General features: G+C 57.9%; 1 protein-coding gene across 2 annotated transcripts; it reads right to left on the reverse strand.

The window, feature by feature from the left end:
- Nucleotides 1-1,390: 1,390 nt before the first annotated feature.
- On the reverse strand, nt 1,391-22,027 carry CUEDC1 (CUE domain containing 1). 2 transcript variants are annotated; one of them, XM_022552541.2, is made up of 10 exons: nt 21,692-22,027; nt 17,345-17,472; nt 12,316-12,442; nt 11,431-11,623; nt 10,287-10,370; nt 8,602-8,673; nt 7,665-7,758; nt 6,289-6,347; nt 5,386-5,456; nt 1,391-2,990 (listed from the first exon to the last, which is right to left on the reverse strand). In XM_022552541.2, the coding sequence occupies exons 1-9, from the start codon at nt 22,025-22,027 to the stop codon at nt 5,389-5,391; spliced, it is 1,161 nt and encodes a 386-aa protein (XP_022408249.1). In that variant the 3' UTR covers nt 1,391-2,990; nt 5,386-5,388. The 2 variants fall into 2 exon arrangements, with proteins under 2 accessions (XP_022408249.1, XP_089757003.1); XM_089900877.1 differs by lacking the exon at nt 1,391-2,990 and adding an exon at nt 3,004-3,336.
- Nucleotides 22,028-22,081: the final 54 nt, after the last annotated feature.

A 22,081-nucleotide genomic window follows, 5' to 3' on the forward strand; every position in this document is an offset into this window, starting at 1 on the left:
GCAAACTTGAGTGTGAACTTGAATTACCTGAGGCGCTTTCAAAGAAACCAACCTATAACTGCTGGTTTAATTGGTCTACGGTACTGAGCATCAAGATTTTTTAAACTACTCTGGTAATTCTGCTCTGCAGCCAGTACTAGGCACTGACCGAACACCATGGCTCCCAAACTTCAGTGCATATCAGAAGCACAGACTGCTGGGCTGCACCCCCAGAGTTTCTGACTCAGTTTGGGGTGGGGTTGAGAATTGGCATTTCTAACAAGGTCCCAGGTGCTGGTGCTATGCTGGCGGTGGGGGGATTTACACTGATCAACAGCTATCATCAGTAAAGAACGCACAGAGCAGGGATGAGAGGATAATCTTGGGCTGCTGAGGTCCAAACTCCAGGTCTGGAGCATCACCAGCTGTCCAGGTACGTCAATTTACAAGCCCACCTGGGTCTACCTGGGCTAGGGGCAGGGCAGGGGTGGGGGCAGAACATTTTTGTAGAGGAGGCAGGAAGAACCTGCATTGTTTATCCAGGAGAAAGGCCACTGAACTCAAACATGGCATGGGGACGGGGTGGGGGGGGGACTTCCTTGGCGGTCCAGTGGCTAAGACTCCATGCTCCCAATGCAAGGGGCCCAGCTTCGATCCCTGGTCAGGGAACTAGATCCCACATGCTGCAACTAAGAGTCCACATGCCGCAGCTAAAGATCCCTCATGCCACCACGAAGGTCCCGCGCGTGCCCTGACTAAGACCCGGTGCAGCCAAGTAAATGATAAAATAAACAAATAAATATTAAAAACAAACAAAAAATCATGGCATCAGAGGAAAAGCAGTGACTTGGCCTGGGTGACTCGGAGCCCAGAAATAAGTTGTGTGGGTTGAAGCCACAAGGAGGCCCACAGCTCAACACCAGGAAGAACTTTTTAACCTTGAAAACCGCCCTGTCTGAAAAGGGCACCAGCCTCCTCCTTTGGCAGTGAGCTCCCTGGCGCGGGAGGTAGTTCACCGAAGCCTGGGAGTAGGGAAAGCGAGAGGGGTTTGAACTGGAAGATGTCTGCGGGCCCTCTGAAGCCTGACACTGCACATCCCCGCAGCTCCAGGCGAGACGTTATTCCGGCAGCTTTCTGTTTATTTAGGAAGGTGACCGGCTGGAGCGCTCGCAACAGACTGGTGTTTCCCTGGCCTGTCAGCAAGCGGTTTACTCACTTTCCCAGGCAAACCGGAAGGCGGACAGCGCCAGCAGGTGGGCGAGGCTGCGGTGCGGCACAGGGGCCACCTGAGGGGCGCTGCGGGGATGCCGAGCCCCGGGGCCCCGCGGGCGGGCCGGGCAGGCGGCCCACGGGCGCGGGGTGCCGCGGGGAGGGGGAGGCGAAGAGGAGGGTCAGCCCACGCGCCGCCACGTCAGAGCACCAAGACAACACCAAGTCTTTATTACACGAATTCCTATGAAACTGCTCCAAGATAAAACCCACACGCAGGAGAAAAAACAAAAACAAAAAAACGGACAAAGCCACACACACGGACGGGGGGTGGGGGGCGACTGGCGCTCCCCCTCTTCTGTGCCCGGTCATCAGGAGCCCTTGGGGGCCGGTGGGGATTGGAGGGCGGCAGCACTTCCGCACTGGCTCGGGAGGCTGAGCCGGGCCAGGGTCCCCCTCCGGCACCGCGGGGAGCCCGCCACGCCCTCACTATCTCGAGGTGGCTTACGGCCACCAAGCCCCGCCAGGCTTGGCGCCCGCTCCCAACGCCCCACCGCCGTGCCGCTGGGCTGGCTCCCCGCTCGGGCCCTAGCCCCGTGCCTGCCGGGCTCCCCGGTTCTCCCGAGGTCGGCGCCTTCCCGCCTCCAGCTGGGCCACGGAAGCCCGGCTGCCCCTCCCTCCCTCCCTCCCTCCCTCCCTCCCGTTGGCAGTGGTTGGTGCCGGGTCAGGTTCGTAGGACCCTTGTTTTCCTCCTGGCCATTTGCCTTCTCACTCTTGGCAAGGGGCACCCAGCAAGCCCTTCTGCCCCAGAGGCTCTGGCCCGGCTGGCAGCCTCTCCTTCTTGCCCCTCAGTCCTGCACCTTCTCAGGGTTACTAAAGAACTGGCCGCTGCCCACCCTTAATGACAGCAGAACTTCTAGTCCAACTGGGGAGTCAGAGCCCCTGGAGCCCCCACTGTCGTGGGACTACAGGATCCCATCCAGGACTGACTTTTGTCTTCTGTCAGAGTAAACACTACCCCTGCCTAGCTAGAATCCACCAGCTCCGGGGTGGCCAGCCTCCCCATCCCTGCTGGGGGCCCTTGCCAGCCCCTAACAGAGGCAGCCCGAGGGGCCCAGGCAGGGTACTCAGCAGATACCTCCCTGCGGTGGCCCATCACTCCTCAGAGCGGGCCCGAGTGACTGCCCAGGGCTTTCTCACCCAGAGCTCCGTGCAGGGGAGTGCCAAGGACCAGCACCCCTGGGGAAAGACTGAGATGCAGAAGGCCATGGGAATAAAGGACCCTAGGTGCCCAGAAGGGAGCTGCGGATGGGGGTATGGGATCAGGCAGTGTCTGTGGCCCGACAGGAGAGACCAGGACGAGAGGTGGGCAGGGGCTCCACCTTCAGGCCAACGAGCCTCTGGTAGGATCATCCTCCCCTTTTGGGTACTCCAACCTTTGCCAGTTTTCTGGGTGGTTTTTTGTTTTTTTTTTTTTGTTTTTTTTTTTTAAGAAGAGGGGTTAGATCCTACATTTCCACTCGTTCCCCACAGAACAGCCTGGCTACGAAAGGGACTGTGGTTGGCTGTTGCCTCCACCCTCAGGCCCTTCCTCCAGTCACAGCATGCAACTCCGAAGTTCTAAGTCCCTTGGGAAGTGGCAGTGGCAGTGGCTGGGCTGGACTGTGGCTGGAGAACCACTGGGCCTCAGAACTCAAGCACCCTCCGTCCGGCTGCAGCTGGGCTCTTCAGCGGAGGGCCGGTTTGCTCTGTGGCTGCCTCTACCGGGTCAGATGGTCTCCGGCGAGGAGAAACTGCTGCATCTGGCAGGAAAAAGGGATGGGAGAAGTCTTTTTCAGTGGAGCCCAGGGGTCTTTCCTCACCACTGGTTCCTGGAGAGATGGTTCTGGGCAGAAGCTTCTAAAGACAGGAGGCTTCTCCTTCCCCCAGGGACTCTATGTCAGCCTTGGAACTCTGCCTGCGGTCACACCCACCAATCCAAGCTCCTAGAAACATTCCAACTTGCAAAACAGCAGGGACTCTGGCAGCTAGAGATGGAGTGGGGCGGGTGGGGTGAAGCAGCTGTCTGTGAAGGGCTGAGAGGTGTGCCTGGGTGCCTGGCCTGTTCTGTGATACAGCAGTAGCCCAGCTGAGCTACACCAAGGGCACCTGTAGGGGCAGAAAAGTAAAATGGGATCAGAATTTGGTGGGACCCCCCACACCAAGCTGAGGAGCCTTCGCTTGGAAGACCCATTCAGAGAGCAAGGGAGAAATGGAACTATAGTGCTGTCCTGGCGATGGGTGAACAGAGCAGGGGCAGTGGAGAGACCAGCAGCTGTTAACCAGGTGATGAGAGTCTGCCAGGGCAGTGATGCGAGGAGTAAAGAAGAGAAACGAAATGGGGAAATCAGAGGTGGGACTGTCTAGCTTTCAGTGAGTTGACAGCCAGGGCTAGAAAGACCATCGTGGGCACAGCTGGGGCCGTGGAGTGGATTTGGAGAACTAAGATGGAGATTCAGATTTGGGAACCAACTGCACAAAAGTATTGCTGATGCTGTAAGAGAGGCTGGTGGCACCGCTAGGGAGAGGGAGTAAGGAGACTTTGAAGAGGGTCAAGCCCAGAGCTACGGGGAGAGCTGGGATTGAGGGAGTGGAAGGAGCCACGGGAGCCCAAAGCGCACAGAGAATCAACGGCAGAGAGAAAGGGGATCCAGGATTCCTGGGGCCACAGGTGCCAAGGGAGGGCAGTTTCAGGGGAGACGATGGGCATGGCGTGCAGAGACAGCACCAGAGGATGCAGAACAGGAGAAGGCCCAGGACCTGGCAGGTGATCCTGAGTCAGTCTGGGGGTGGGGGTGGGGGCGCCAGCTGGCAATGGGTGAAGGAGGATGCACTTTTCTGCAAACTGGGTGATGATGGAAAATATTGAGGACTCTTGGTTTTTAAGACGGGACGAGGAGGATGTAGACCTGAGAAAGGAAAGGGAAAAGCTGGAAGACTCAGGAAAGAAAGAAATGATGAGGAAGGTCCTGATAAGGGGTGGCTTTGGGCCAGCACATTTCCCGGGGGACCAGTGGGAAGGAAGTGGTAGCGACACTGCACGGGAGGCGGGGGTCCTCCCCTCGGCTGGCTTTATTTCAGCATTCCGGATACCTGGGAAGCCTGGGTGCAGCAACATGGGTGAGGAGAGCCTGAGAGAACAGAAGAGGTCTGGAAGGGCCTGGTGGAGGGTGGCGAGTCAACTAGAGGTGACATGAAGGCCAGCCGCCCAGGCTGAGGGGAGAGGGCGCCTGTACTCTTCCTGGCTGTGTCCTCCCCACCCTGGTTTCTCCCCTCCACTACAGTTACCCTGAGGGTAGCAAGTATTTCTCCATAGCCTGAAACAGGGCCATACCTGCCACACCGTGAGCTCAAGAAAGCCCTGTAGGGCTTCCCTGGTGGCGCAGTGGTTGAGAGTCTGCCTGCCGATGCAGGGGACATGGGTTCGTGCCCCAGTCCGGGAAGATCCCACATGCCGCGGAGCGGCTGGGCCCATGAGCCATGGCCGCTGAGGCTGCGCGTCCGGAGCCTGTGCTCCGCAACGGGAGAGGCCCGCGTACCGCAAAAAAAAAAAAGCCCTGTAGATAGCTGACCCCTGGGACCAGGACAGCGGCTGGGGGCAGGGTGAGCAGGCAGCTTCCTGATGGGGGAGGGGCTGGAAGAGGGACAGGTTCCCCTGACCCCGGAGGAGGTGTTGACATTCCCTGTTTCTTCCCCAGGGATGCACTGGGATAGAGGAGGAAAAGCAGCCTGGAGGCCCATGGCTCCAGCCAGAAACAGAGCTGTCTTGAGAGGGGCCGTTCCCTCATCTTCCCCACCACCAAAACCCGAGGCAATGGCAGAGTTCTGTGTGGACGTGGCCGGGTGAGGCCATCTCAGTTTTTCTTAAATTAGTGTGCTGTGTGTATCCTGGACTCTCTTCTCAACTGTGTTGTAAACTATTCAAGGTCAAAGCTGGTTTTTCTCTTCCTGTTCCTAGCATCTGGCATAGGCAGGTGTGATTATCTTCAGTCAAATGAATAAATAACGCAAAACACTGGTTCCCCCATGCACACGCCCCCCGCCGTAACAAGGGAAAAAACCCCGGACCTGCGCCATCTAGTTGCCTGAGCCTGATGCCTCTGGACCACGGGGAAGACCACCCTCCGGAGTGTGGGGCAGGGCAGTCCTGCACCTTACCTCTTACTGTCCTTCCCTTAGTGCTTCCTCCACCTTGGGCACCTCCTGTCGCCTTCCCCGGAAGTCTTCGTCTGAAAAGCAGAGGAAAGCACCTCACCCTCCACCCTGCAGGGCCTCACTCAGACACGTCTCCCAGGCTGGGCAAGACAGATGAGCCAACTCTCTCCACCCTTGTTTGCCGGGGCACACGCTGATCCCCGGGAGCGATGCGCGGGTCTGGTGAGGGGCAACTGGGCACGGTGCGGGGTTAGGACCCCTGGCTGCTGCTCTGTCTCTATCGATGAGCTCTGAGGCCTTGGACAAGTTCTTCCCTCAGTTTCCTCATCTATAAAATGAGATGGGGAAGTTGGACTGTCCAGATGACCTCCAAGGCCCTTCTAGCCCTTGTTTCTGGATGTCTCCTGACCACCAAAGGGCTCCTCTGCTCTGAGGCCTGAGGATCAGGGTTCAGCTGTGGGCCTCGGAAGGTCTGAGGCAGTGTCTGCTGGCCCACACGCCTTTGGGAGGGACTGCATGAACGCTGGAAGGCCTCTGGGCCCCAGACACTGAAACTGCCCAGCGCGTGGTTCTCAAGGGGAGGCCCTTCCATGTGGGTGGGCCTGTCTGTCCCCAGAGAATATTCCCCAGAAACAGCACTCGGTGCTTTGTGCTCCAGGTAAAGATTTAGGTGGAGATGTGGCTGGGCCCCTTTTCAGGAGTGGAAGGGAGAGGCAATATGGACCAAGTCACGAGGGGGACCCATTTCCTTGGGTCGCCTTCCCACCAACCCTGATATGTCCCCCAGGTTCGGTGTCCCCTCCTTTACAGTCTGGGTTCACCTGTGAAACACCCAGGCCCTCCTCTTGGAGGACCACCCATCACAGGCAACTCAGAGCCCCGACTTCCCTGCCCTCCCCGCCTCACCACAAGTGTGGCCCTCCACGTCGTCCAGGAGATTGGCTGTTGATGCCGCAGCCCCCAGTCTGCCGGGCCATTCAGGAAAACTGTCCCAGGGATGGGTGGGCACTCCCTGTCCCTGGACTTCCACCCCCGCCCCAAGCTCAGGAGGCCTTCACCGCACCAGCCTTATCCCCCCAAACTCCCCAATACCTCCCGCAGGCTCCTTTTCTTGGGGTCAACTGAGCAGCCAGGCGCTGACTCTCTCCCCCGGCTCCCATCTCTGGGGACAGAGAAGGAACTTTCTCCCTGTTCTCCTTTGGCTGCTCAGCTTCTATAATAATATCCTGGGCCCTGTTTGACAAGCATGGATGGAAGTCTGGGTAAAATTGTGGAAAACCATATTTTTACTGGAGGAACTAAGAGTGAGAAGGCAGGGCCAACACGTGAATTGAGGAGGTGGAAAGGTCTGTGGATCAATTCAACTTAAGAAATTAGGGGGGTTTCCCTGGTGGCACAGTGGTTAAGAATCCGCCTGCCAAAGCAGGGGACACGGGTTCGGGCCCTGGTCCAGGAAGATCCCACATGCCGTGGGGCAGCTAAGCCCGTGCGCCATAACTGCTGAGCCTGCGCTCTGGAGCCCGCGAGCCACAACTACTGAAGCCCGTGTGCCTAGAGCCTGTGCTCCGCAACGAGAGAAGCCACCGCAGTGAGAAGCCCGCGCACCGCAACGAAGAGTGACCCCCGCTCTCCACAACTAGAGAAAAACCTGCATGCAGCAACGAAGACCCAAAGCAGCCAAAAATGAAGAAAATAAAATAAATAAATTTATAGAAAAAAAAAAAGAAATTAGGAAAAGGTTTGCTTATTTCCATGGAAGGACGAAGTTTTCTCTCAAGACACAGATTACCCCAGACAAAAAGTTAAAAAGTGGTAGGACAACTTCTGAGCCTACAGGGGGCCTACACTGGCCTGTTCCCCATGCCTGGTGATGGGAGTCAACACTGGTGTCAAGAGATAAGTCAGGGCTTCCCTGGTGGCGCAGTGGTTGAGAGTCTGCCTGCCGATGCAGGGGACACGGGTTCGTGCCCCCGTCCAAGAAGATCCCACCTGCCGCGGAGCGGCTGGGCCCGTGAGCCATGGCGGCCGAGCCTGCGCGTCTGGAGCCTCTGCTCCGCAGCGGGAGAGGCCACAAGAGTGAGAGGCCCGCGTACCGGAAAAAAAAAAAAAAAAAAGAAATAGGGCAGCGCCAGGCTGGCAGCAGGGCCCAGGGTGGGAGAGGGGAGCGTCACATGGCCCGGTCCCACTCTGCAGGAAGGGTGCAGCCTCAGGGAGTCCAGCCCAGGGTTTTCAGCACCCTTAGCATCCACCACTGCCACCCAGTGCCAGGCTGGAAAGGATACGACTGATGCTTCAACAAGTGTTTCCTCTTTGACTTCCTCATCTTGGTCTTCTCCGAGAAGGCCCTGGCCAGTTCAAACAGCTTCCTCCGGGTGGCTAGGGGCAGAGAGACCTGTGAGCCGGCAGCGAGAGCAGCAGGTAGCTGCCCCGCAGGACTGGGGCAGGTGGGCAGGCTGGTCGGGGAGGGGAAGAGGTGACAGCCATCGCAGACCGGGGTCAGGCTGGTGCCCTGGCGGAGCGAGGCTGCCGTCCTGGGTCGGCCGGCAGAGGCAGTACAGGCCACCGAGAGCCTGGCCAGGGACCGCAGCCAGCGGCTGAGATCCGGGCGCTCCTCCTTCCCCAGCTGTGACAGACGGCTTCGCATCTTGGCTTTCTTCCTGCCACCTCCCCTTCTCCCCTCTCCACCTCCAGGGCTGGTTCTGGGATTTCCATGACTAATCCGAGATTTTCTCTGAAATGGAGCCTGAAAGGATGGCAGCCTCATTCACGCATGGTTGTGTGTCTGGGGGGTGGGGTGGAGGGGAAGGCGGGACCCGGCTGGCAGGACTTTGTGGGAAGGGGCCACTGACCCGGTGGACCGCCCACCCACAGAACGTGGACTTAGCTTGGGCCTCCCCACTCAGGCCCGGCCTGGCCAAGCCCCCTCAAGCCACAGAGAATGTGAACTCTAAAACGGCGGGGGGCAGGGGGGCGCGGTGTCCAGCACATTATTATTTTTCTGCAGACAGATGGCTCAAGAGGATTTAAAACTTAATTTGTATCCAGACTGAGTTGCACAGGGAAGTGAGGCAGGAAAGCTGAGGGAGCCAGCCCGTGATTAAAATGTCACTTTGGTTCACCAAGAGTCAGCTGCATTAAAATTCCGGGTGGCTCCCTCCCTCCCAGGAGGCCACAGGCCTGCCTTAGAAGAGCTGGGGAGGGGGCGTGCGCTGGACTCACATTTTCCCATGTGTTTCAACTTGTCCCTGAATAAGGCATCTTCAGACGCAGCGGAGTTGTTGTCGCTGGTTCCTGGAAGGGGGAAGACACCTCTGAGGGCCAGTGGCTGCCCAAGGCCCGGGGAGGGGGGTCAGGGCTGTCCCCACAGGACAGGGGCTCAGCCCCACCCTTCCACTTGAGGAAGGGAGCAAAGAGCAGGCTTCCGCCCTAACCAGGAGGGAGCTTATAGCAAGGAGGACACAGGGGTTCAAGGAGCATTTCTTTCCCCACCCAAGCCTCACTCTCCCCTTTTCTGTAAAAAGGGTCAGTGGTCTGGTCTGTATGTGTGGAGGGCCGGCTCCCGCAGGCTTCCGACTGTCCGTTCCTCTGACCACTCTGCATTCCGTGAAGGCCCTTTGGTAGCTTGAAATCAGCCACGATGGGAGTGTTTACACCATGGAAGCTACCAGATGCTAAGCACTGGGGCTTCCCCTGCACCCCGACAGGCTGTTACACATTCACCAGCACGTGGCCAGCCTGCCTGCGTCCTGACATGGTGCGCCGAGTCTCCCCGTTCGCTCAGCACCCACTTGGGTCCCTCACTGCCCTTCTAAAGCTCCCACGCTAATCCCGAGTCACCTTGCCTGCTAAGTCCCTGTGAGTCATTCTGATCCACCTCAGCGGTCCCGGTGTCTATGGTTAATTTGGGATCAAGGACAAGAGGCTGCTGTTAAACCCCCAGATGCGCATCTGGTGGGACCTAAGCCCCCAGCCTGTCGCTTATGAATCAGTTGGACAGGATTTTCTGTCTTCAAGCTGGGATCAGCTGAGCTCCCCATCCTTCTGCCCCCCTCCCCCAGTCTACCACGCGATGTAAGATCTGTTTCGGGCAAGAGCTGCGGATTCTTCCTCTGAGGCGGGCAGCCTGTGTGTGTGTGGTGGGCACTGGCTGACCAGGGGCCACTGTGCACACACACAGGCAGAGTCCAGATGTCGAGTATGGAACCGGGAACTTCAGGGTGTCCCCAGCTCCAGCCTGACCCTCGTCCGTGCAGCCCAGCAGCCTGCTGTCCACCCCTGGCCCTCCTTCAGCCACTGAGGCAATTCTTGCTTCTCACCACCTTGGACATGAAGCTTCCAATTCTATTCCTCCAACACTAAGGCAGAGCCTGGCCTGTGGCAGATGTTCCCCAGGTACTGAATGAATGAATGAACTCTTCCCAGATTGATCCTGCCCTTCCCCGCCAACATGTTTTTGCCATAATTAACAAGTGTGTCTTCAGCCTTGCTGCTTCATTCTGCCTGTTTCTTGGATGCATCTCCAGTGTTTGTTCCCAGTAAAACCATAAGCTCCCCCCGGGCAGTGACCCAGTCTCTGAGTCCCTTGCCACCCCAACCCCGACACCGCGTGGGACATTACGTGGTGTGGTGTGTCCCCTTCTTGCCCGTGCTCCAGGCACCTCCAAGGAGTTCAGCCAGCCCGTTGGCCAATCCCGGGTGTGGGTTGCCGCAGCTGCTGGGTTGGTAAGAACCCGGGGCTGCTGAGTGGAGGGGCCATCTCCCTCTCGGCGAGTATGGAGAAGAGGGAGAAACCTCCCCACCAGCCTGTTTCCTCAGCCTACCCCCAAACTCCAAATATGCAAACCACAGCCGGGGTGTGAGCCCCCTACACCCTCCAGGCCTCTCTCTTAGGAAGGCAAGGTTACCTGGGACAGGAGCGGGAAAGTCAAAGTCATTTCCCACAGCTACGCTGCTGGATGTAGATTTCTGGGACTCGTATTTCAATCGATCTGGAAAAGGACCACATTCTGGTTGGGGAAGTTAGCTCCCACCCAGGGGCAGCCTGCGCTGAGATGCAGGAGGTTGTTAGAGGCCAAACCCCCAGAATCACACACACACACATGCACACACGACGCCTACGGGCTCTCAAAGAACCAGAACTCTCAAAGATTCGGAAACGACTGCCCTGACAACCTGCAGTGTCAGAATGTCAAAATGAGAAGGACCCTGGGAAGTCAGACAGTCCAGCCCTTCATTTAAAAGGAGAGACCCTGGGCTTCCCTGGTGGCGCAGTGGTTAAGAGTCCGCCTGCCGATGCAGGGGGCGCGGGTTCGTGCCCCGGTCCGGGAGGATCCCGCATGCCGCAGAGCGGCTGGGCCCGTGGGCCATGGCCGCTGAGCCTGCGTGTCCGGAGCCTGTGTTCCGCAACGGGAGAGGCCACAACAGTGAGAGGCCCGCGTACCGCAAAAAAAAAGGAAAGACCCCGAGACCCCCAGCACCTTTAATGCAGAGCTGGGACCAGCCTTGGGCCTCCTCTGTCTCAGGCCAGACTTCTCCCTGCACACCGTGCTCCCTCCCCCAAAACAGTCAGACACACACACACACGCACACACACACACCCCTCTCCCACAGGCCCCTCGCTGTACCCCCATCAAACACTCCCACCCTGAAGGGGGAAGGCAGCCAGGCTGGGGGCAGTAGAGTGCTGGGCCCAAGGACAACTCAAACACCCAAAAAACTCAAGAGCCCCTGCTCTAATGTCCTCTGCTCAGGGAGGCACCCACGGACCCAATCACTCTATTCCTGGAGCTCCAGACATACGGTGCCGAAGCCAGTGCCCGGCACAGAGCAGACAGGCAGGGGAGCAAGGGAAGGGCACCCCTCTCTCTCTCTGAGTTCCAGAGGAGGGAAGCGGTGGCTGGTGACTCAGGTCCCTGTTGGCAGAATTCTGGGGCTCCCACCAGAATAACTCAACAGCACAGAGGCCACCCCGAGCTCCAAGGCTAAAGCCAACATCAGCCCCTCCTTAGCCATGCAGCAGCGGCCGCAGCGCCCCACCCGGGGCACCACCTCTCTCCAGGGCAAGGAGGAAGTCGCGGTTGCGCTGCAGCTCCTTCATGAACTCCTCATTCTGCAGGAAGAGCGCGATCCTCTCGTCCTCCAGGTATTGCTTCCAGCGGTTCTCCTGGTCCCGGGGTCCGGGCCCGGCCGTGAGGGGCCGGCCTCCCTCTGTGATCGCAGGCTTGGAGCCCCCGGAGGTAGCCTGAGGAGGGGAGCGAGCATGTGGACCGCCTACTCACAAGGACGCACGCTGCACAGACATCCACGCGCACCTGGGGGTACACGTGTCCTTCCCAGGATGCTGTGGCCGCACCCTGCGGCCAGCACCTCCTACCTAACTTAACAGGCCAGAGCCCTCTCTGCTGAGGAAGCAGCAAGGGCTTAAAAAGTACTCCCCACCTCCTCCACCTTGGACGCCCCCCCTACTTTCCTTCATCAAAACCTGAATAGTCCTGAAGAGTGATCTGTGAACTGTTCAGGGTCCCCAAACTCAAAGCTCTCCCTGTCTAAGCTGTCTCAGGGGAGACCCCTTGCAGAGGGCCAGCCTCTGGGGAGAAGCACCCTGGACCTTTCCCAGGGAAGGGAAGGAAGGTGCTCTGGTCCTCTGCTGTTGACAGCTCCCCACCCCCCGCCCCTGCCCACCTCCCTCCAGCCTGGGGTGATGGCTGCAGCCAGGGAGCGTCCTCAGGGCTGTCACCTTCCTGGGTGGAAGAGGAAACCTCCAGGCCCAGAGAGGAAATGAGGCTTTTGGTTCAGTGTTCTTTCCCTACAAACCCAGGGCAACAGAAATAGCTCAGCCTGGGCTTGAACAGCAGGGAGTGACACTGGCTGGCATGAACGGTGTGGGCAAGCAGAGCTGCCGCACGGGCCAGGGGCGGGGGAATCCTCCGTTACCTGTATGCTGTCCAGCTGCTGGGGCAGGATGCGGAGAAAGTCTTCGGGGAGGTTGCCTAGCAGTGGGGGGTTCCAGTTCCGATAGCGCCTCTGGCCGGAAGGGGGCGCGGAGCCCAGCACGTCGATGCTGCAGGGTGAGAGGTGACGAGGAGGAGGGAAGAGTCAGGCCCAAACACAGGTGTCCTGGCCCATCACACCAAGATCCTGCTCAGACTGGCACTGCTGCTCCAGAGTCTCCCGTGGCCTCCGCTGCCTCTGGCACAAAGGCCCAGCACGCTAGCTCCCCTTCTCAACCAGGCTTCGGCTGACCCCCAGCCTCTGGGCCTGGGCTCCGCTGCACTGGATGTTCAGCTACTCAGCGCCTTCAAGGCCTCTGGGCCTAGAGAGCTCTGTGCTGCCGGCGCACATATTGCGTGTTGTGGATTTTGACATGGATGTGGCAGTCATGGCCCTTCACGCTTCTATCCCTAGCACCTAGCATGACGCCAGCTCCTCCTGGCTGCTGAGTGCCAGGCGTGCTCCGAGTGAACAGACACAGAGCTGCCAGCAGCCCAGCCCGCCCCAGTGCTGGTTTGCTAGGGTCGGGGGACATGAGGACACCAGGATCCCTAGAGGGTAAGCGGATCTAGGCTCCAGTTCTGGCGCAGCCACAAGCCAGCCACGTGGTCCTGGGTGAGACCCTGTCCCCTCTGGGGCTCAGTCTCCTACAAGCTGCTGTCTCCCTGCCCAGGTGCGTGGGAGCCCCTCGGGAGGCTGTCTCGAACAACATGCTGAAAAGGCACATGGAGGTGTGGGATTGGAAGGGTCCTTGTTCCAAGTGGCGCTGGGGAACCGCTCCCCTGGGCCAAGGCGGAGGCCAACAGCGAGGCGGAGAGGAGAGGAAGGAGACCCTGGCACGTGGCCTCCCTGACCCCCAGCCTCCCGCCCTGCCGTCCTGGCCTGAGGGCGGCCTGGGGCCTGGCCAGGAGCTCCCCACAGCTCCTCGGCAGCCTGCAGCGTGGCAACCGCAGGACACGTGTTCTGCTGAATCAGGGAAATGACACACAGAGAAGGCAGCCGAGGGCCGGGAGCCACTCTCTCTCGGGCCTGGCTCTGATTTGGTCTCAAGCTCCAGGAATCCCGCCCGCCCCCTCACTGGAGGGGAGCTTTTCCGGGCTGCCCCTGACTATGGAAATAACTTCCTTTCGTTTTCTATTTTGGGCGGGTGGCCTGGCGGCCGAGGGGGAAGGGCGGGGGCGGCAGCAGACAGGATAACAAGCCGCTAAATGCCTGGTGGGAGCTCAGCACTCAGACAGGAGCCAAGGAACCCCGGGTACCCTCTCACTGCACAGATGCAGGAATGGTCCAGAGAAGAGCCTGCCTTACGGCCCGGGACTCCCATTCCTGGGCGCCTTTCCTGCTCCATCACTCATCCACCTCCTATCACTGTTGGCGGCTTCATTTTTCTCCAAGGGCCAGAGAGTCAAGGGGGTGGATACCCCATCCCTCTGGGACTCGAGGACCTTCTTTGGTCGACCCCGGCACCCTTCCTCCCGCTTCAGGGTCTTCATCTGGGACATGGGTGCCCACCCCAACTCAATCACACCCACAGCTACCCAGGAAAGCCATGGAGAGGGAGCCCCGGAGTTGCAGCTGGACCCCTCTAGCCATTTGTTACTGAAACCCAAGTCGGGAGGGGGGACGAGGAGTAGAAGGCTGAGTGTCCCTCGCTGCTGGGCCCGCGGTCCTGGAGGAGGGGCAGGCCCGGCCCCCTGCCCTGGCACCGGCTGAGATGAGGTCAGCCCACAGCTGTGAGAGCCAGGGGGACACTGAGCACGGGCGGCCCAGGCAACTCCACTGTGGTCAGAAAGGAATGTCAGAAATGAGCTGAGAGGCAAATAAAAAACTTCCAAGGCTGTAATTTCAATGGAAGAACAGCAGGTGGCCTGTGAGGAGGGGTGCCTCTGGCCTTCAGAGCCTGTCATTCATTCAGGAAAGGACAGGCTGGGCGAGGGGAAAGAGAGAGAAGGCTTGGGGGGGGGGGGGCGCTCTCTGGACCCCAGAACTAGAACTGCATGCCCCATAAGACCCCCAGGCTTACCCAAAGGATATCAGAGCCCAGAAGGATTTCAGCAACAAGCCTTCCAGGCAAGATTTTTGGTAAAGACTAGACACTGAGGCCCTGATGGGGTCAGGCCTGTCCTGGAGCACACAGACCATCCTGCTAAAACCTGGGCCCAGGAATCCTGGCATTCCAGGCACGCTCCCCTGGGATCAGCCTGCCTCTCTGTGCCCCAGCAGGGCCAGCTCCCAAACCCTCTTCATCTTCACTCTCAAAGGCACCCCAGAGACTGGAGGTGGCAGAAGGGAGCCAGGCCATTCCTGCCCCCAACCCCCCCACTCAAATCTGATTGGCCCCAGCAGCCACAGAGAGATTCCTCAAACACTAACCTCACCCCGTCACTCTCCAGCTTAAACCCCTGGCTGGAGGATAAGGCCAAAGCTCCTTGGAGGACCCTCAAGGGCTTCCACGATCGTCTCACCCCTCCAGCCTCACCCAGACATTCCATACTCCCTGGAGTTCCCTCAGATGGTGCCCTCTGTCCTGCCTCCAGGCCCTTGCACATGGTTTCCTTTGCCTGGAGCGCCCTACCGTCCTCCGCTGTACCAGCTCACTGCTTGGACATCAGTTCCTCTAGGCTGCCTTCCCTGCACCCTGCCGCGCGTCTCTGCCTCCCCCAGACCCTGATCTCCTTGAGAGGTCAAGGCGGGGCTGTATTCATCTCTGTATCACACATGCTTCAGGTGACTCCATAAATGCTGGAAATGCATGTCCTGGATGGAGAGACTGAATGAGGCCCTGCAAATGAGCTGGGGGTGGATCTGGGCCTAGCAGGGCCAACCCGGGGCAGAGGGGCACGTGCCCAGAGGTTGGCCCTGCCTCTTCTGAGCGCTGGCCTCTGAGGGCAGCCTTACCCCTGGTCTCAATGTTCACTGTCAGAGCTGACCTCAGGGGCCCACTGTGCAGCCAGGGGCAGGAGGGAGCAGTAAAGCACTGGTGACAGGTCTGGTTCATACCCGGCACTGTGCTAACGGCCCCACACACAATACCTCGTTCAACCCTCACAAGAGTGCTGAGGTGGGGATTAGTATTCCCATTTCACAGATGAGGCAAATGAAGCTCAGAGAAGTTAAGCAGTGAGCCAAAGGCACCTCAAGAATCACGAGTTAGGCAGCTAAACGAGGCAGGGCGGGGGGAACGCTCTGCCTCTGTCCGACTTCACAACTAAGCTCTCTTCCCTGTATCCACCCCCAGGCCAGCAAAGCCTTCATTTCCGGGTCAGGCCCCTGAACCTGAGGCAAGGGCAGTAACTTGTCCAAAGGTATGAGCAAGACCTCCTGAGCCTTGGTCTAGTGCTGAGGTCATTTTGCCCCCAACTGGGGCTCCCATCACTGGGCTACACTACCCCTGCCCTACTTCACCCCACCATACACAGAGGAGGGGAGGGAGGATGCGGCCAGGATATCCATGCCAGGTTTACAATGGGATTCTGTCTCTTATGGGCTCAGTTTTCCCTTCTGAAAAATAGGTAGAACTATTCTGCCTAATAGAAACTGAACTTTTTGCAAAAGCATCTTGGGATATTAAAAAAATATCAAAGGAAAATCATTTAGCCCTGGGCATCATGACCCATCCTGGGCTGCAAGTCCTGCCAAGATCTCACCCAGACCTATCCACTTACCCCCTGCTTTGCCCCATTACAGCCTCTGGTATCACTTGTGATGGAGGGCCTCAGCTCTGCTCCTGTCCCTGAGGCGAAACAATGCTTCCTCCCCCCCCCATAATTTTCTAGGCCTCTATCAGCTCCCTGAGCTGCAATCACAGAGGTGTTTCTCATTAGGGGGATGACAGGACACAGCAGGGAAGAGCGTTTGTCGGCTTTGGAGTCAGAAACGACCTGGGTTCGAGTCCCAGCTCTGTAGCCTCAGGGAAGTTATGAAGCCTCCCTGAGGCTCAGTTTCCTCACGTGTAAAATGAGGATGGCAACAGCGCCTACCTCACAAATTGTCAGATGGTTTGAATGCGCAGGTAAAGGACCTTGTCAGTTCCAGGCATTTGAAGGGCACTTAGTAAATGGTAGCTGTTATTATTATCTATACCTGTATGATCACAGAGTTCTCCACCACCACTGTCTGGGGCTCCCAAGATCCCCAGAAGGGAAGATCCACTGGAACAAGGTCCCTGTCCTATCATGTCCCCACACCCCTCCCCACCCCAGGCCTGAGTTATTCTCAGGACCAGCAGCTCCAGGACAAAGAGGCACCTGGGCTCCAACGGCCCTCCTCAAACACAGAGCCCAGAAAAACAAGCACTTCAGAGACCCAGGGACCCAGCTGGCAACTAGCTTCATTTTAAACTTCCAAATTACAGAGTCCCTGATCTGGACGAAGTCTCCAGGGACCTAACTCTTCTGCTTCCAATTATCGAATTACCCCAGAAAAAGAGACTTACTTGCTCCCATTGCTTAAAAATCCCCACAACATCCCTAGAACAGGGATAGCAAATAGATATCCATCCCATCAGTTACTCATGACTGTCTGGGAGTGCTGTTTTGAGGAGGATTCTGAGGTTCTGTCTCAACTTAGCAGGAAAGAACACAGTGATCAATTAGTAATGTTTGCCATGGGCTCAGGCGGGGAAGTGTCAGTACACATTCCATGCGTTTGTCATCCCCAGTCTGCATCTCCCTTGACTATAAACTTCCAGAAAGCAAAGGCTGAGCATCGTTTATCTCTATGTCCTGTCCAGCGTTCAGCATAGCATCTAGTCTGGAGCAGGAATTTAGCGGATGTCTGCTCTTGCAATCCTTACAGTTTGAAAGTTCTCTTTGGTATCTAGCTAAAATGCCTCTTGCTGCAGTAGAAGCCTGTTCTTGGTGCAATAGTATACCGAAGGGTCCAGTCAAGTTTCCCACTGTGTTGGTACTCAATCCCAACCCCTGATCCCCTTCCCCATTGCCTTGCGTTCTGAGAGGAGATGGATTCTTACCGGGGAGGTGGAGTGGGGGGAGCCAGAGGGTAAGGCCTGTCGAACATGTGCATGTGGTAGGCTGGAGGGGAGTACACAGGCGGGGGCTCCTCATCAGAGCTATCAGGTTCCAAGGTCCTTTCCAAAATCTGTATCAGAGACGACAAAGAGAGAAATATTAACAATCCTTCCTTGAATTTAAATAACATTTAGACAAAATCAAGTGTGGGCGAGGAGGTGTCGCAAGGGGGCTCCGCTGTTGCTGGTGGGAGTGTAAAGTGATATGACCAGCACTCTGCGAAACCGCGTGGCTTCCTGCGCTAACGCTCAGCACACGGGCTACTTCTGAGCCCACGATTCCGACACACACAGCACACGTGAAAGCGCTTCTCCCCAGAGGGATGCTCCATGCAGCATTAGCCATCCGAGTAACGTTCAAAACCAGGCAAAACATGGGGCTTCCCTGGTGGCACAGTGGTCAGGACTCCACGCTCCCAATGCAGGGGGCCTGGCTTCGATCTAGATCCCACATGCGTGCCACAACTAAGGAGCCGGCGAGCCGCAACTAAGGAGCCGGCGAGCCGCAACTAAGGAGCCCGCCTGTCGTGACTAAGACCCGGCGCAACCAAATAAATAAATAAACACGTGGGGGTAAAAAACAGGCAAAACAAATTTACAGGGATTGCAGGTGGAGCAGTGTGACCTCTGGGGGCGGGGAAGGCTGAGAAGGGGCACAAGGGGGATTCCAGGCTCTGTTGATGTTTCTTGATCCAGGTGCTGATGAAACTTCACCGAGCTGCATATTTGTGGCTCATGGACTCTTCTGTCCCTGTGTTACTTTTGATAAATAACTTTAACATCATTCCTACCCTCTCTCAAAGTACTTCCACATCGATTATCTCACCTGAAGCTCAAACAACTGGGCAAAGTAGGCTATGGATCATTACCCCCATTTTACAGATGAGGAAACTGAGGCCCAGGCTGACCGATGAACATGGCAAGAGCCACACACTGTTTCTACAGCTGAGTCTTTAACTTAGATGTGGTCTCTACAGCAAGACTGCCTCATTCAGACACAATGCCTGCACACCCAGGTTGGATTCTCAGGGCAGACAGCAGCAAAGGGAGAGCCCAGGCTCTTTCTTGGCCTCCTCTCCTCATCCAGGAGCCAGAGAAAGGGGCAGGAGAAGCCAAGGCTGGGCAAGGGCCAGGCTTCCTGCCATATGGACTGACCTGAACCCTTCTGCAAAGGAGTCTGGAGCAGGAGGAAGCCATCAACCTGGAGAGCCCAGGTCACACAACCCCACCCCTGCGCCCTCCTCTCCAGCTCTGTGCCCATCTCCTCCAAGACCAAAGAATGTGGGAAGGGCTCAGAGGCTGTCAATTGGCCCAAAATTTGAACCCCAAGTGAATTTGCAGAAATCACTGCTAAGATGCCTCTGCACATCTCTGCCCGAGCCCAGCCATGCCCAGGCACCCAGTCTCAAAGGGACACCACGGCGGGTGGGCAGGTGGGTGAGTGAGCGCGCGCGCGCACGCACACACACACTGCCACGCTCTGTACACGTACAGCCAGCCTGACCCACGGAGGCCTCCTGCTCTGGAATGCACTAACGTTCTTTCCTTTGAGGCACAAAGTACTTAAACATGCTTTTGCAGAGAAAGAAGAATGCAGCTGCTTTTCGGGCCACTGCTCTCCTTACCCCAAATTTCCACAAGAAAAAGAGAGAGAGAACACTGTCAACTCCAGCCCTGCTCACTGACACACACTTGCACAACCTCCAGTGCTCGGCACACAAGTGCTCTAAGGGACAGGGTTCCACGCTGGGGCCTGTAGGCCGAGCCCCTCCCACTCAGTGGCTGGCTTGGACCGTCCCCCCGAAGCCGGTCTGTGCGAGACGGGCGAGGAGGGGAAGGCTCAGGAGGAATTGCTCCCAGAAGGAAGCCGCTTGGGGTTCCTCTGACTGGGGCCCATAGCAGCCGCCCCTCGGGCTCAGAGAGATCGGGCCTCCACAGCCGCGCAGGGGGGCTTCCTCCCCTCTCAGCCGCTCCTGCCTCAGCGCGGCCTCCTGGGGCTACAAGAGCCAGACGCTCATCAGAGACTCCTGGAGCAGAATGAGGAAACACCAAGGAGGCAGACAGCAGGCCAGGCACGCTCCGGAAAGGCTGATCCCCAGTCTCCAGGGAGAAGTAACCCCAGCCATGTCTCTGGACTCCGCCCCCCCGCCCCGCCCCCTCCCCCTCCCCCACCAGCCACAGTGAGGCTGTTCTTCTGGCTCTAAAGGTGCTGAAGTTTTTGGTTCTGTGGCTTCCTGGCTTAACTCCATGTGGGTGATGGATGCCTGCCAGGTGCTCTGGGGGCCAAGGTCTGGGCCATTTATCTGACAGGAGATATTTCTCTGTGGCAAGGATACCCCTCGGGCCAGCCCACCATCCATCAGCCCCCAGAGAGGGGGCTTTTTCAGTCAGCAGTTATCGTCATCCCAGCTGCTGCTCATAAATTTTCCGCAGCACTTTCCGCTGGCTCAGGAACCGCCTGCCGATGGGCCCACGCAGAGCTCCAAAGATGGGGGGTTGGGGAAACAGCCAAGGAGGGGTGCTGAGAAGGGGCTCAATCTGGAAAGCAAGATTCTTGGGAAAACAGACGCGCACACAATGCAGGCCCATCTAGGGCATCAGGCAAGCTTTGCGGAGGGTCACAGGGCTGTGGGTGCCATGAACAGAGAAGGAAATATGATCCTACCTGCCAGACTGTCAGAACAGATGAGACTGTGGAAGGGGGTCAGCGTTTGCAGAGAACTTTCCTTCCAGCTCACACTTAAAGGATGTATCTGCGCGCACATACACACACCTCCCTTTCACAAAGAAGATCTGGTTTTTCCAAAACTCCCTCCACTGGCTAATCCAGGCAGAGCCAAGGAGTGCTCTCCCAGGGAAAGAGACTAAAGAAAGCTGCGCAAAGACAGCAGCAACATTCATTCATTCAACAAATACTCCCCGAGTGCCTGCTATGTGCAGTGACTGTCCCGGGTGCTGCGCGTGACACAGGGATGAGCCAGATGCCGTTGCCCACAGGGCTTCTCCTCCATCCGGAGAGAGAACTCCCAGGCAGCAAGCAGCCCTATAGGAGGAAGAGCAAGCGGGCTTTGCCCTACAGGGTGACTCTGATGAACGGAGAATAGCCACCTGCAGGGCTGTGTTGAGAAGGACTCTGAGGCCACATCTGGGTCTAGGTTTCCCACTGTAAACGGGGGTAATAATAACGCCACTTCACAAAGTTTATGAGATTCGAAGAGATGATACACCTAAAGCATGTAGGATGGTGCCTGGCCCAGGCTGGGACTCAGTGAAGAGCAGAGCTGAATCCGATCTGCTGGGTCCTTCCGTCCTATCCATGGCTGCATGTCCCAGATGCCCCTGTGGGGCAGTGACCCTCTCGTTGAAAGACTCTGAGTGCCCCTTCTTCACCCAGCACTGCACGTCCTGCTGAGACTGGGGGCTCAGACATCTACTGAGCTCTTGGAGGGGCCGAGGAGGCCTGGCCACACCCAGCAAGTGGGCCTTGATGCAGTGGGGTGGTCCCTTCGCCCTCAGCCACCTTCCTGGAGAGAGGAGGGAACTGCTTGGGTATCGCTCGCGCCTCGGTCAGAGGAACTGAACTTGCAAGCTCTCCTCCACGGGTCCCTAGGCTCCAGAACACACCACACTCCTTCTCAACCGCAAGGCCTCCTGGTCTCTGCTCACTCTAGGATCCTCACAGAAGGTCCTGCTGCCAGTTCCCTAACATTCCTGCTCTATTTCGCCTCTGAGCCTTTGCACAAGCTGTTCCCTCTGCCCACACACCTTTCCCTCACTCTTCACTCTTCCTCTGGGAAGCCATCCCTTCCTCTCTGTTGCTTCCATTTCTCCCATCCTAGCACTCACCCCTCCGGGCTGCCATTGCCTGACACCTGCCTCTAGTCCTCGCTGGACTGTGAACTCTGTGGGGACAGAAACTCTGACTTGGCTTTAGCGGGTACCTGGAGGTTCAGAAAATACAGACCAGACAGCTCCAGCCCGGAAGTGGGGTTCGGGACGTTGGGGTGGGGGCCAGGTGTCTACATTTTGAACAGGCTCCTTCATTCTGATGACCCCTGACCCAGGGTCTAGTACCGTGCCTGGCACAGCCCCGGAGTAGTGCTCAGTGTTTGTTTAGTGACCGCATGAATTTTGCCCATAAAATAAGGCCACGGGCTGACTTGGGTACGTTTCCCTAGGAGAAATAAGGCTGCTTGCTAGGTAGAACCCAGACAGGAGTATAACCCAAGTCCTCTAACAGGTTCAAACAGTTGTTGGAGCTCCTGGGAATTATCGGGGCCGTGCCCCTACCTCCGGGGGGATGCTGTCCTCCGAGTCCGAGCTGTCCTCGTAGACGCTGCCGCCACCCGCCTCCAGGTTCATCTGCAGCAGCTGGTCGATGGTGGCGTCCACGGCGCCGCTGTTGGCACGCAGCACGCACTCGATGATGTCGTAATCCATGTTGGGGAACATGGTCTTGAAGTCGTCCATGGCCTGGTTGAACTCGAGGCGGCGCACCTGGCGGGCGGGCCGGCTGTTGTTGAGCTCCTGCGAGGCGGCCGCGCTGCCCCCAGCCCCGCGCGCCGCCGCCGAGCCGCCCCCGCCGCCGCCGCCGCCCCCGCCGCTCCGGCGGAACAGGCTGGTCATCTTGCCGAGCCGCTGGGGGAAAATGTTTCCCGCCGGCGCCGAGCCCCTTCCCCC

Source organism: Delphinapterus leucas, chromosome 19, assembly GCF_059928025.1.
Source record: "Delphinapterus leucas isolate spDelLeu-1000000601 "Yukka" chromosome 19, BTC_Dleu_Yukka2, whole genome shotgun sequence".
Taxonomy (NCBI): Eukaryota; Metazoa; Chordata; class Mammalia; order Artiodactyla; family Monodontidae; genus Delphinapterus; species Delphinapterus leucas.

Bases quoted from the DNA above. Each gene is read 5' to 3' on its own strand.
- CUEDC1 (XM_022552541.2), bottom strand. From the start codon at position 22,027: ATGACCAGCCTGTTCCGCCGGAGCGGCGGGGGCGGCGGCGGCGGCGGG. The intron at 8,674-10,286 runs GTAACCTTGCCT...TCCCCCTTCCAG, and splicing joins CTTTCCCGCTCCTGTCCCAG to GAACCAGCGACAACAACTCC. The intron at 7,759-8,601 runs GTGAGTCCAGCG...CTCTGCCCCTAG, and splicing joins GTTGAAACACATGGGAAAAT to CCACCCGGAGGAAGCTGTTT.